General features: G+C 39.0%; 1 protein-coding gene across 1 annotated transcript in view; it reads right to left on the bottom strand.

Annotated features, from left to right (window-relative positions):
* Positions 1 to 822: 822 nt before the first annotated feature.
* Positions 823 to 13476, bottom strand: part of BCAS1 (brain enriched myelin associated protein 1) — a gene marked incomplete at both ends in the record, with an annotated part of 52652 nt that continues 39998 nt past the window's right edge. Inside the window, 2 exon segments of the mRNA XM_080628120.1 lie at positions 823 to 897; positions 6410 to 6676. Of these exon segments, the coding sequence (XP_080484246.1) occupies positions 823 to 897; positions 6410 to 6676 (342 nt within the window).

Here is a 13476-nt window from a genome sequence, read left to right as displayed (position 1 = left end):
GCAGGGAGATGCCTGGACAGCCTTGATTTTGGTTTTTATTAGGATTAATGACAAGTATGGATATCAACAAATATCTGACGAAACACCTAAGTTTTCTATCATCTGAAAACCATTAATAACAGGATTGTAGGTACAGCCTCGGAGTTAGGACTGCGGTGGGGACGCGGGTGCCCCCTTGTGTTCCTATTAGAACCTGAAAGAGTTTTTAATTTGTTATCCCACCTCACCAAGACAAGAGAGAAGTTGTCTCAATCATATAAAGCCTTTGCATTTTAGCGTTTTAATTTACATTAATAACCAATGTGAAGCATGACTTTATAACCACTGATTCTATTATACTGCAGACTTTTTGCTAATTTCAGCTCTGTTGAAATCCGTGGAAGGTGGTTGTTTTTACATTTAAGTATAACATTTATCAAAGGCGACTTTTTTTTTTTCCTGGCTGCTTTAAAGCTCTCTAAAGCTGAGGATTTGTTGCTCGTGCCTTGCTGCACAAACTTCATTCCTTTGTCACATGCATTTTTTCCTGTCATTTATTTAATTCACTGCCACTTTCTTATCTTACATACTCACCCCTCTATAGACTTAAAATCATCCACATGACCTTTCTTTAAATATACTGCACATTGCTTGATGACCTTTAGAGTTGCTTTCTAACATCTAATGAACAAATCCTGTAAATGATATACCTTAAATGATACACCAATGTTTGCTTTAGCCTCAGGCATTTGATGGCAGCCATGTAAAGGAAAATAATGAGTCATCCCTACTGCAAGGTTGCTCTCAGAGAGCTGCTGATCCTTCAGCAGCCAAGCATATTCATTACTTTGATTTCCCAGCAGGTAGGATAGACACTGGATCTGTTTGCACTTCTGCATCAGACGTCCTTTTGGAACCCTGTGGAATAAGAGAGAGAAATTTATGCAAATTTTCAAACATTCCAGAACAGTTAAGTCTGGGATTATGTCTTAGAGTTCTACTATGAGATTTTTTCCACTCCTTTCACCTCTGCTTTTCTTAATTTACACTTTATTTAATATGCATGAATATACGAGCACCACCTGCATTGTGACAATCCCAGACAGATACTGCTTGTGACTTTGCCTAAATGTGTTGATTATTTTAATATAACTTTCCTAGTCAGCACAGAAAACAACTGTCTTCAGAAACTGCGCTAACATACCAGAGAGATGTTGCTGTGTACTTGTAGTATTACAGTTTTGGCATAACTTTAAAATTTCTCTGGCCTAAATGGTTCACTGAAACCATGCTAGGAGTCCTTCAAGCATGATTAATAGTGTATTATAGCCAGCCTTGGTCTGCTCTAAGTTAAAGGAACATTAAATACTTTTATGCATGACAGGCATTTGACAATGTTAGAGTGATAAAGCTTTTTTACACTGCAAATATAATTCTAGTTTTGGAACCAGTTCAAGACATTAATCCAGCTTAGATGAATGAAATGCATAGATGTAGCTATACCAACTACATTTTTGACTAGTAAAAATCTTGGCTTCAGTTTAAGATGCCTTGAACTAATTTTACTGGCCTTGAAGACACCAAAATTTCACAATAAGACAGCAGAATGGATCCACAAACACTGTTTCAGAGGTCACTACTAACATTGCAGAGGATACCAATCCTGTTTGTAGCCAGATGCTTAAATCATTACATGCTAAACAGAAAAAAACAGCGTGACAAAGCTAAAGGTGACTGCTATGTGCTTTCCCTGCAATAGGAGCTGTGCAGAATCATATGTGAATTGTCCTTTCACACACTAGGTTTCCACTGGAAATCTGACTCATCACTTCAGATCACCATAGGACTATTCTGTATCAGACTGGGAGAAGTAAAAGACCTCAACTTCCTCATCCCTTTCAGGGAAGTAAAAACAGTGGGGGTTTTATACTGATTGGACTCCACCTCACTGATATTCTTTTAACTTTCCACCTTTGAAAACCTAAATATGAAAAAGAGCAGCTAAAAATCACAATGGACTAAAAGACACCCCCCACCCCCATCCTAAACTAACTGTAATCTTCTGCAGCTCAGTGACAATAGGTTTGCTTCTGCTTACACCGATGGTGAGTTTGGAAGATGCTCTAGACCAGAATAAAATTTTTTGGCCACTTTTATGTAGCAGAGAATGGAAGACATTAAAAAGAAAAATTACTAGTTTCTAACATCCATCAAACAGTACCAAATGAGCTAATCATTCCAAATTCATCCAGCAACCCAAAAACTTGCACATTAGTTAAAATATTTCCCGTTCTACAAGAGAAGCGGAGTCTGTCAACTGTAGCTGTTCCTGTCTAATGCATGAAGGTATTAAGCCATTTCTAGAGTGATCTAGGAAACAAGATGATACTATTTGCTATTCTTCCTATAAATGGGTGGAGGAAGAAGTAGAGGAGGAGGAGCTCATCTGAGATAATCCATATTTTGACTCATTTAGCACATTTGCAGAGGTGTCATGTTATTTGCTTATAGGACAGTCTCCCTGCTGCACCCATTTCAAAGGTGGTTGCTGATGAAAGCAGGAAGCTTGCAGGGAGACTGACTGATGATTCTTGTTAAACTGGAATTTCCAAGCCTGCTGTGAAATAAAGAACTTTGTTCCTGCCCTTTTAACGGACAAGTTCGAGCTCTGCCCTCAGATACAGAAGCACAGGTACCATTGGCTCATGTTTTGCCTTCAGTTACTTTGAAGAGCCCCTTTCAGTGCAGTGGAAGTTCCCTGCATTTATGACAGCTAAGATGGAACGTATTATCTTGGTCAGCGCACTTTAAAGGGCACACACAGGAATGTCACTGTATTGGAGCATATTTTTTTCCAGCTTGTGTCAGTATACTAGATACTCTGATCAGAGTAGGTCAGAATAGTTTCCACATGCTAAGCACTCCCAGCTTCTGACAACTTAAGAATGAGTTATTCCAGCTCAGAAAACAATGTAATTAATCCTACTTTTTCCCCCCTCTTTTTCTTTCTAATCTAATCTTTCTAAGACTCACTAAATACCTTTGCATTTCATATAGCTTATAAATTAATCTCTTTTATCATAGGAACAACCACTGGACCTTATCATCTGTACTAAAACCATGCAGCTGGGTGGTAACACTTTGCTTGCCTAAGAGGCTCCATTTGTAGCAAGAGTTTTAGCATTTGTTAGCACAACTGGAACAGATGCTTGGACTGCAGTGTTCTCACCAGCTGCATTCCTGCACTATGACATCCTCTTACTATGTGCCCTTTCCCAGAGGAATCGACAGATTCAGGAAAGAGTGGTGTTAAAATAGCTCACCAGAATTTAGGAGGAGCTTGGTGGGCACAGGTTATGTGAGCAAGTAAAGTCTGCTGGATCCCCTGTTAAATGGCTCCTGATTCCATTTTATCAGTGTAAAGCTTAATATTTCAGCTGAGCTGTTACCAGATATTTGAGCTGTTATCTTGAAGTGGAAATTCTGGCTTTGGTTTGTGTGTGTTCTAATACTTCTAGATTAATGATTACACCTTCTTGGGACTTAGTACGATCTACCTAGGAGATGGGTGGATTACTTTTAAGAAGCATTGCAGAATTGGCTTTCTTTCTTTCTGGGGATATTCAAAAGAGGTAATCATCTATTGTAAGACATCTTTTTTTCCCTCCCAGTTCAAAAGCACAGTGAACTGACCAAATCAGCTATACTGTTATAATTTGTTGTTGTTGTTGTTTTAAAGTGCCATTTTCTGATAATGGGAGAAGGAAGTTGTAGGAATACTATTGGCCTCTATAAATTGCAACAGAAGATTAGGGACTATACAGCCAACTGTCTGCCTATTACTCAAGCAAGCACAAATATCTCACAGAACATCTATACTTCCTCTACATTTATTTTGCAATTTTTTTCCCCCCAAGTGGTCATTTTACTTCTTCACAATCTCTTCTCTTGGACAAAAAGCTTTTTCTTACCCTTTGAATCAGAGGCACCTTTCCTGCCTCTCTTTCTGCCTTTCATGAACTTGCACTGGAAAACTTATTTCCTTGATAACTTGCAATTCCTCATATCTCCCTTTCTGAAATAATTCTAAATTTGTATCCATTGTTAACCTCTATGAAAGATTTGGAGATACAGCTTGGATGAATGACACCATACAAAATAAAGTGCAATTGTCAATAGACAAACCCTTTCTCATACAGTGGCTATAGTGAGAACTTTGATAAAGGAGGGCTGTCAGTGCTCAATTTCAACAAATCTCCGGCCCAGAGAAACAAATCTCATTATCTCCAGAAATAATAGAGGTAGTTAACATTTGCCCCATTTCTAGATAACCTATGACAGAAAAATGTGGCTGTTTTCTTCCCCTCCAGCTGATGTAAGAGATCTGTTACCATCATTTAAGTGGTTTAAGTAACAGAACTCCTGATTTCACTGCTGGGGGGAGGTTGCCAATACCCAGAGCAGGATATGACACCTACATAATGTGCTTGTGAGCGTCAATCAGATGTTACACACATGCAATATTTTTGTGCATAATGGAAATTTCTTGCAGAATTTGGAGGCAAAGAGGGTGAGGAAAGCAAAGTGTGCCTGAGCATGCATGTGTTTGGTAACTTCAACCAGCTAGTGTCATTCACAGGTACATATAAAACAATAGCCTGGCTTTTTCATATTGTGTTAAGAAAAATCATAAAACAGTTTGGGTTGGAACGGATCTTAAAGATCAAGGACAGGGACCCCTTCCACTGGAGCAGCTTGCTCCAAGCCCCTGTGTCCAACCTGGCCTTGAACACTGCCAGGGATGGGGCAGCCACAGCTTCTCTGGGCACCCTGTGCCAGCGCCTCAGCACCCTCAGCAAGAAGAGTGGAAGCCAATGCAAGTTGGTAGTTACTCCAGGTGAGCTCCAAGACTTTTTTGCTCTATTGAAACTACAGGAAAATCCCACTGATTCACGGTGGACCGGGATTTTATCCTAGAACAATGGGGTGAAACAGAAAGCAGAAGTGAACTGTCACTAATCAATACTGCAGAAAGTTATTTTCCTTTTCTTCTTAATTCCCCTTCTAATATGTAATTATTTTGGTAATGCAAATCTCCCTCTGTAGGATACATAGTAATTCTGTGAAGTACATGCAAATTAAACACTTCTTATGATGTGGAAAAACATTTGCCTCTGAATGAGTCATTCTGGTCTGCACAGCAGCCTAACTTTATAACCCCATGTCCTAACAGGGCTGGTGTTCAAATCTGCACTACCATGTCAGTCTGTATTGCTTGACTTCTTTCAGACCAGGAGAACTGCCTGGCTCTTTTCCTCTCCTGACAGCCTTACAAGTAAGATAGGGAGGAAGGAAAAAACAAAAAGCTGTCTGTCTCTCAAGGGAGCCAAATTCACTAGGAATCACTGCAGGCAGCAGTCAAATCTGCTTGGTTTCTTTGCACCACTTGGAATTTCTGATGAAGCTCAGTTTGCACACAAGGTTTACAAAGGATGCTAAAAATGACCCCATAGCTCTGTGGATTCATTCCTGTTGTATGAGGAAAGAGAAGCAGACTGCAATTTAAATATAAATTTATATTACATATAAAAAGCGGTGGAAATCTGCCCTCTTGCTAAGGCTTGAGTGGCAGTCCTAGGTCTAACCTGTGCTTCTGTTTCTACACTTGCCCCTGGATATAGACAACGGGAAAAAAAAAGTTTCCATGTATTTAATGCTCTGAGGAACCACTATTTGCATCAGTAACACCAAGCCTTACAGAAACTCAGATTTTCAGTATGCTGAATTCTTTCCTTTCTACATTTCAAGTTTCAGTGAAGGGGACACAGCAAATTTAGGGTAAGATTTGCCCAAAAAAGCAAGAAGAAAAAAATACTATATATTTTTTGTGTGCTCTGAGTAGTCTATAACTGATAGCATATAATATGAGGTGTTTATCTTGTGACCACTATGCTGGTTCCCACCCACCCAGTGGTCTATGTTGGTTTTTTCCTTACAAGGATTTCCCACCTTGCAGGGACGTGTCAGCTGCTCTGAAGCAGGAGCTGAACCAGCATCATGGCCAGCAGGTTACTCTGGTAAACTGGCACCACCTCCACTTTTCCTTAATAAACACACTGTAATTTGTAGGTGGTTCAGTACCTGCTGCAGGAAGAGCTGAGTCATCCCCATAGCCAAGGCATGAACCTCTAAACCAGGGGTGTGGGAACAATTATAGCTCTCCCATAGTAAACGGTACCTGCCCATGAATCAGTACCCTGAGGCCCAAGTTTTTTTTGTCCAAAACCTTGCTGTTGTTTGGCTTTAGCCCTGCAAGCTGCTTGTGAAGGTGCACTCCATCTAAGCACAGATCTCACGTGGTAATAGCTTGCAGGCTGGCTCCTTAAATCAGATGAAAACCGACCAGAAAGATAAGATCAAGTACACGTACAAGGCCCTTAAAAAACCCTCCAAGTGACTGCCTCTTCTCTGTCTTCTTGAAGGAGGGTTCCTTTGAAGCGTCTCCTCCGTTCTGGATGGAGTCGGTCTCGGCTGCTTGCTGCTCCCTGGAGTCTGGCTGCTCCCTGGTATCCTGTTTGCTGCCTTTCTGCTTGCTCAGCTCCACTGTAGACTTCTTGTCTTTTGAACTCTCTTTGCTCTTTTGGCCCACAGGTTCACTTTCAGCTGAGGCAACTGGCCTCTCTGTGGAGTTCAATGTCTAAAGCAGTTTCAAACAAGGAATACTTTTAGTGCGAAATGTAAACATTTTGGAAGGCAATCCATAAATATATTAAAAAATGAAAGGCCACCTGGCAGGGAGAAATCCTGCTGTCCAACAGGTTTTCATTTACAGAGTTTGGGATGAACTCCTGCAGCCTTGACTTAGGGAAGGACTCTCAGGGAGCCGATAGAATTACTTGCAGGATTAAACCATCCCTGCATAGACTTGCCTTACTTACATATATGTCTATGCGGAAGCTGTTTTAAGAGGCAGAGAACGTGCGTGGAAAGATGCAGAGAATCATAAGCACGCACTGCCAACTGAAATTCCCCCAGTTTTTGCATCCCAGGCTGTGGAAAGCACTCAAAAAGTGCAAGGGAAAGATTCGTGAGGAAAAAGAAAGAAATGAAAGACACCATAAAGCAAAAGATAAAAATCAACTCCTCTATAAAACTGCAAAACTCCACCAAAAAATTAACACAGGGTTTGGCTACAGAAGGTCACAGCATCATTTCACCTACAAGTACAAAAAAGAGATAGCAAATATTCCAAAGACAAACACAATGAGAGAGCAGCTGTTTATAGTAATAGAAAAGATTCTGAAACTCAGAGAAGCAAGGGATATGTTTGAAGTTGACAGGAGAAAAATTGTATCTGGGAAACAAAGGATGAGACAATTAAACTGTCACTGCAAGTAACTAGGTATAGTTTTAATAGGAAATCTGTTTGCAAATGGGATTTTCTGTTTTTCTTATGCAAAAAATTATACTGCCTTATTTATTAACATATTAATTAAAATAGCACATAAATTTGCTGTGTTGAAAAGCTGGAAATTTTACATCTGCCCTTAAAGCACAGCCCAGAGCTGAATGCTGTGTAATTTTACTTTGGGGATTTTACCATTAGTCTTGAGAAATTTGGCGTTCTAGAGGCATAAGGTTATATGCTTACATGACAAGCTTAGCTTTCCTTAGAAACAAAAGCACTTTTAGATATCATGATTTCAGAGAAAAGCCTGAAAGCAGAAACTCCAGGGAAACAGAATGCAAACACACCTCTTATATCTATTTAAAAAACCCCTCAAGCCATTCTAACGTCGGGGAAACAGGAATGAGAGGGGGTAGCAATACTGCTGCTGGCCTGTTTTAACTTGATTCACTTTTCTTCCTCACCCAATCTTAACCCTCCCCCCATTTAAATTGTAGAACCAGCAACCATTTAATCCATTCAGTCTTGACCAGCAGGCTAAAGTCCTCGACTAAATACGTGCTTGTATTTAACTATTTTCTTTCCCAGAGGACAGACATATGTGGGTATATATTTGCTTACATCTGGATTTGTCTGCTTTTAGGCTTAAAAAACACAGTCCTGAAGCTCGTCTTTGCTCTGCTTCTGTGGGATTTACATGGAGACAGCGCATGAAACCTGGAGATGTGGGTGATCAGCAGCCCCATACACCACAGCCAGCCACCATCTAAGCGTCAACAGTTTACTAATGCACATTTAGTAATGTCAGACTGCAGGAGAACTGTCATCTGGGGCTGCACAGACACCACACACTACCTGTGTCTTGTTCACCTTGCTTGAAGAGAGAGACCTGCCTGGATTCACTTTTGAGTGTCTAAGTGATGCAGGAGCTCTCCCAGCACAAGGCCAAGCAGAACTTCATAAACCCAGCTTTAGCTCTGTCTCTTTCTTTCTGATGCATTTTAACCATCTGAAGAGAAGCTCTCAGTTGCTGGCCCCACCAGTTACTTTGAAAAGACCCTTCCTGCTCTCACTTACCTTAGTTTGCTTTTGAAATGTTTCTCTTTGGTACAACTGCAAATGTGCACATGTAATTCAAAAATAACCACAGCACCCAAAATACAGATATGAGACTGGGTATGTCTGAGTTCAAAGGTGCAAGAATAACTCTTATTAACACTGTGAAATCTGTGGGTTTACTCTGCAGGTGTACAATTAGACCCAAGCCTTCGTCATCACATGTGCTTGATTGTGTAGGTACCCGAGAGTTAACAGTACTGCAGCCAAATCTGGCCTGGATGCAACAGGACTATTTCAGTGAGCAGGTTTGGGCCTTTGATGTTAGTCAAACAAAACACTGGAAAAAAAAAAGTAATTCATAATACATTTTCCAGGCAAAATAAGAAAAAAAGTTCAAATCAGATAATCCCTGAGGTGTTTCATATTAACTTTGAAAGGCAGGAAATTGGCATATTTTATATTGATGAGAGCAGCTCAGGAAACACAAAGTGAAGCCTATGAATAATGAAAAATCTTAATGTTTCTTATTCTAAAGAGGGATCTGCACCTGACAGATTGTTTTAACTCTCTCCATGTTAACAGAGGCACTGAAAAAAGATTAGATTACCAGGTCAGTATTCTTCTCCATCATGTTACATGAGATTTTAATCCAAGGCTGCTCCTTAAGTGCTACGGGCAGACCTTGAAATTTCTACAGATTCCGGATAAGTGTTGTTCTGATTTCTGCAGCATACAGAATGGCAGTGATGAAGAGCAAAGGAGAATCATAGCACTCCAGAGATGCCATAATTGAAAAAACCCCTCTAAATTTCACAAAAATTCTAAAAAAGGAAAAAGTCAACAGCAGATACAGTCTGCCTTGAGCTTATCTGTGTAATAAAACTGTGCTCAGTTACACCAGTGCAAGCAAGAGAAGAAGAAAGTGTAATAACTTGACTAAGAAAAGCCTGGAAAGAAACTGGCTAATTGAAATAATAAAAAGTAGATCCAGGACTGTAACTTTTAGTCACTTACATAAGGTTGTTGTATGACAGAAGGAACAAATGTCACAAGACCTATATTTGGGATGCTTTTAGAGAAATAATTCATAAAGGTTAATCTTACTATCATAGGACATCAAGAAAACAAGAAAAGTGAGGAAATAATTTCACTAATAATTAAAAAAGAATATAAAAAGGGAAATTCTGAATGCCCAGTTTTCAATACAACTTCAGTTTTACTCAGGTTAAAGGAAACCCTATAACTATATATAGAACCTATGTTTTATCTCTCATTACTAAATGTAATTATCCTGGATATCTTGACTTGCAACAGATGAGGGCTTGACTCTCAGACATTTATATTTGTATTTCTAATGAAAATGTGATTTCTCTGAATCATTTTTAAAGCCATAAAGAATATACTGTAAAGGTCACATCCGAAGCTTTGGTTTACCTTTAATGAACATAGAATGCAAGAAACAAAAATTGAATAAGAAGAAGCCTTTTCATGGCTTTTGTTAAATTGCAGTGACCAGTTCTCATTTTCACTTCCATTTCTCATCTGTAGAGTTTCCACCTAATTGGTCCCTTCCTCAGTAGACAAGTGAGTCAAAGTAAAAATAATTCTAGCTGTGTGTATTTAGTTTCATTGCCTAAGCCAAGGCACATGGGGAAATAAAATAATGGCAACAGGGATAGGAATAAAATTGAACATAAAAGCACTATTTTAAGGAAAGGAACATACTTGGATTATTTATTTTATAAAATCTGATAGCAACCCTTTAAAATTTGTTTAATAGTATGAATAGGTTAAAAATAGATAAGTAATAATATATATATTTAAAGCCCAGTGAGCATATAGCATTGTTTTGTTTCAGTGACTTTTACATTCCAAAAGCTAGAGTTGTATGGAAGTTGGGGACAACAACCCATTACCAAAAGATAAAATATCCAGGCATTTACCTCTTCCGAACTGGTTGTCCCTCCATCACTGACTAAAATGACAAAGGATTATGGGGCTCCTAACTGGGTTCCTGTTTGAGGCATTAATTCAATATAAAAACATACAAGAGCCAAAATATGCAAGGTTTGATGTAAGGATGCTCTTTGCAACACTGAACCAAACCCAGATATTTCAGAAACTCTACCAATGTTTTTGAAATGCCCACATCTCCAAGGCAGATTTCTGCTTGTTCTTTTCTATGTGAAGTGATTGTCTCTTGCAAGTTAACTTTTTCCTTTAAGGCCTGAGAAACATGAACAAGGTCTTTGTGGACCAGAGATCAGAGCAGGCAGTAAACAAGATGGTGCTATTGGCCTTGCCACTGTAGTTTTCTAGGAAAGAGCTTTTGCTTGCTTTTCAGAGGCAAATCTGCCTTAGAAGATCTAGTGGGACTTCCTTTCTATTTAACAATCATACTAAGTGCATATCCCATGAATAATTAAAACCCACTCAGCTATATATATTTTTATATTTTAACATCAGCATCCATTTTTCCCAATTTCTGCTTTCCAGGTTATACTTTCTATATCCATTGAAGTAATGGATCTTCTTGGTGCCCACTTTTCCCAGCCTGGACAATGAGAGCAGACCCTGAGGCTGTAGCACTAGCAGGTCATTCCAATCAAACTTCGACTCTGAAATAGGTTTTTAAGGTATGATCCCCTGCTTCTATCTAGGTTTAAAAATGAGAAAAACCCATTTGACAAAACTAGCTCAATGAATAAACATTACAAGATTTCTGACAATTAGATTGAGGTTTAGTTACAATTAATGCTATAAAAGAAACAAAAGCAATGGTATGTATATTTTTAATTAAAAAGCATGTTAGAGAGTTCAATGTAGCATTCCCCTGAGTACCATATAAGCTACAGAGCTTAGCAGTAAAGCATAAAATAAACTCTAGAATTTCAAAGTGCCCAAATTTAAATGTCATTTTTCATTGCCTAAGTTCAATGAAAACAATGAAAGGATGTGACTTTTGTTCTAAAGATAGATCAGGCGGATTTGGGGCTTTCTGCAGCTTGTAGATTTGTTACGTGAAGCACAACAGTATCAGCTTGATCCTATGTATGCTGTTACTGCAAGGACCAGTTTCAGTCTCTGATTTTCCTATGAAACCACAGGAAATCAATACGTAGCAGCAGCACGATAGAAAACTAAACCACTCCATGACAATTCATTACTTGTCACAAACTGTGGGGGAAAATCTCTTTCTGGAACATGCCACTGCTCAGCCTCTTGCATGTTTATGCTCGTGACTCTTTACCTGTGTAACAGGTTACAGGAATGGAGAGGAGGAAGCACAGTATGGTCTGTCTTAACATTACAGGATAGAAACCAAGTCCAGAGAGTATGAAGATATATTGTGATAAGATCTAGTCTGTATCTCTATTTCAGTAAGTCTTTAAATGCCTTAAAAAGAACAAGTTTGTGTTATAACAAGCAACTACTTTGCTACATTTCCCCCCTTCAAAAAACAATCCCAGAAAAAGAAAGAAAAAAGGCTATTTTAGCCAACCTTCAGTAATCCACTTTTTTTTTAATAAATAAGAGAGTATTGGACAAAGTTGATTCTTGCCTTCTGTGAAACACATATGTAAGGATCACAAAGATTTCTCTTTAGAGCGCTGCAGACCTCTTATCTTTGCCTTTGGTCATTTAGGATTGCTGCTGCTGACAGGTTCCCGAAAGGGTTTTCTGCTTTCTGCAGCAAGGGTGGATCAGCATATCTTTAAATGGAGGAGAGTGGGGACAGGCAATACACATGCTACCTTCCCGTGAATAATGAAGGAAAATTAAATTGGGACAACATAAAATGGTTAACTTGATTCCAAATGCTATTTCTTATCTATAACTTCATTTATGTGCACAAGCAGGCTAGCATAGACACTGCTGAAATCTGGAAAAGGTCTTTTTTTGTTATTCCAGAAAGATATATTCTCCTTGGGACCATCTTCATTAACCCACAGAATAGGACATTTTATTTGTCGAGACCATACTCAATGCTATCTCAGAACAACCATGTCAGCTTCCCAGCTGAGGACAAAGGCTACAGCCTCAGTTAACAGTTGGTAATTCTGATTAAAAATTGCCATTTTACACCCTATCTCCACAAAACATCTCCAACCAGACATTTTTTATTTATCTTACCTAGCTCTTTAGTTTATATTTGACGGAGAAAAGCAGTGACTTCCAGGGCTCACATCATCTGACATGTCCTTGATCTTATGGGGTTCTCAGACCTGCTCACCTCTGCTCAATGCCTTTAAAGAGAACTCGGGGGGACTAGCTCAGGTGTAGCCATTTCTATCAAGACATCTGCACTGGGATTGATGTATCCCACCCTGTAAATAATAAGATAGCTCTTTGATTTTGATTAATGTGGCATGAGTGACTTTAATTTGGAAGCATAGGATTTCACATCTGTGTAGGTATGTGTAGCTTAGATATTGTGGCTATGCTATTTCTTCATGTCTTATTGAATCACAGGGATTTAAACTAATATTTTCTATTTTTCTATAATTTCCCAACAGCTTTTATAGCATTAGTTAACCCTCTCCATTTTAACCACAGTAATGATTTTTGTGACCTTTGCAATTGCAAACAATTCATCACAAGTAAGAAGAGACATTTGTACTGAGCACATCAGCAGGCAGTCTTTGAGATACTCACTGCCTTTTGCAAAGTAAATTACCCCTAGTTCTCGCAATGGCTATCCTTGTGTCAGTAGTGGTGCCTATAGGGCTAGTAAATCTAAATGTCTACTTGCTATCGGCCTGGGCTTGTGCTCTCTGAGGAGAATATGTCAAAACTGAGGCACATGGAGAATAACTGACTTGCTGTATGGGGCTCACAATAGACTGAAGTAGAATTAAACTTAATTTCTGAGTCCCAATTTTGGATACCAAGAAGAAGATAAGCTGCACCTGAGTGGCTGACCTGTGTAACCTAACTGTGGATGTTACTAGAAAGGCCTTGGGATCATCTTCTGCAGGCAGAAGAGAAACCCAGTAAACAATCATGTTAATGTGAAATTAAAAGGCAAT

This window comes from Psittacula echo (assembly GCF_963264785.1).
Source record: "Psittacula echo genome assembly, chromosome: 12".
NCBI classification, from domain to species: Eukaryota; Metazoa; Chordata; class Aves; order Psittaciformes; family Psittacidae; genus Psittacula; species Psittacula echo.
Note: the sequence above shows the minus strand (reverse complement) of the source record. Positions and strands in the feature narration are given on the sequence as shown.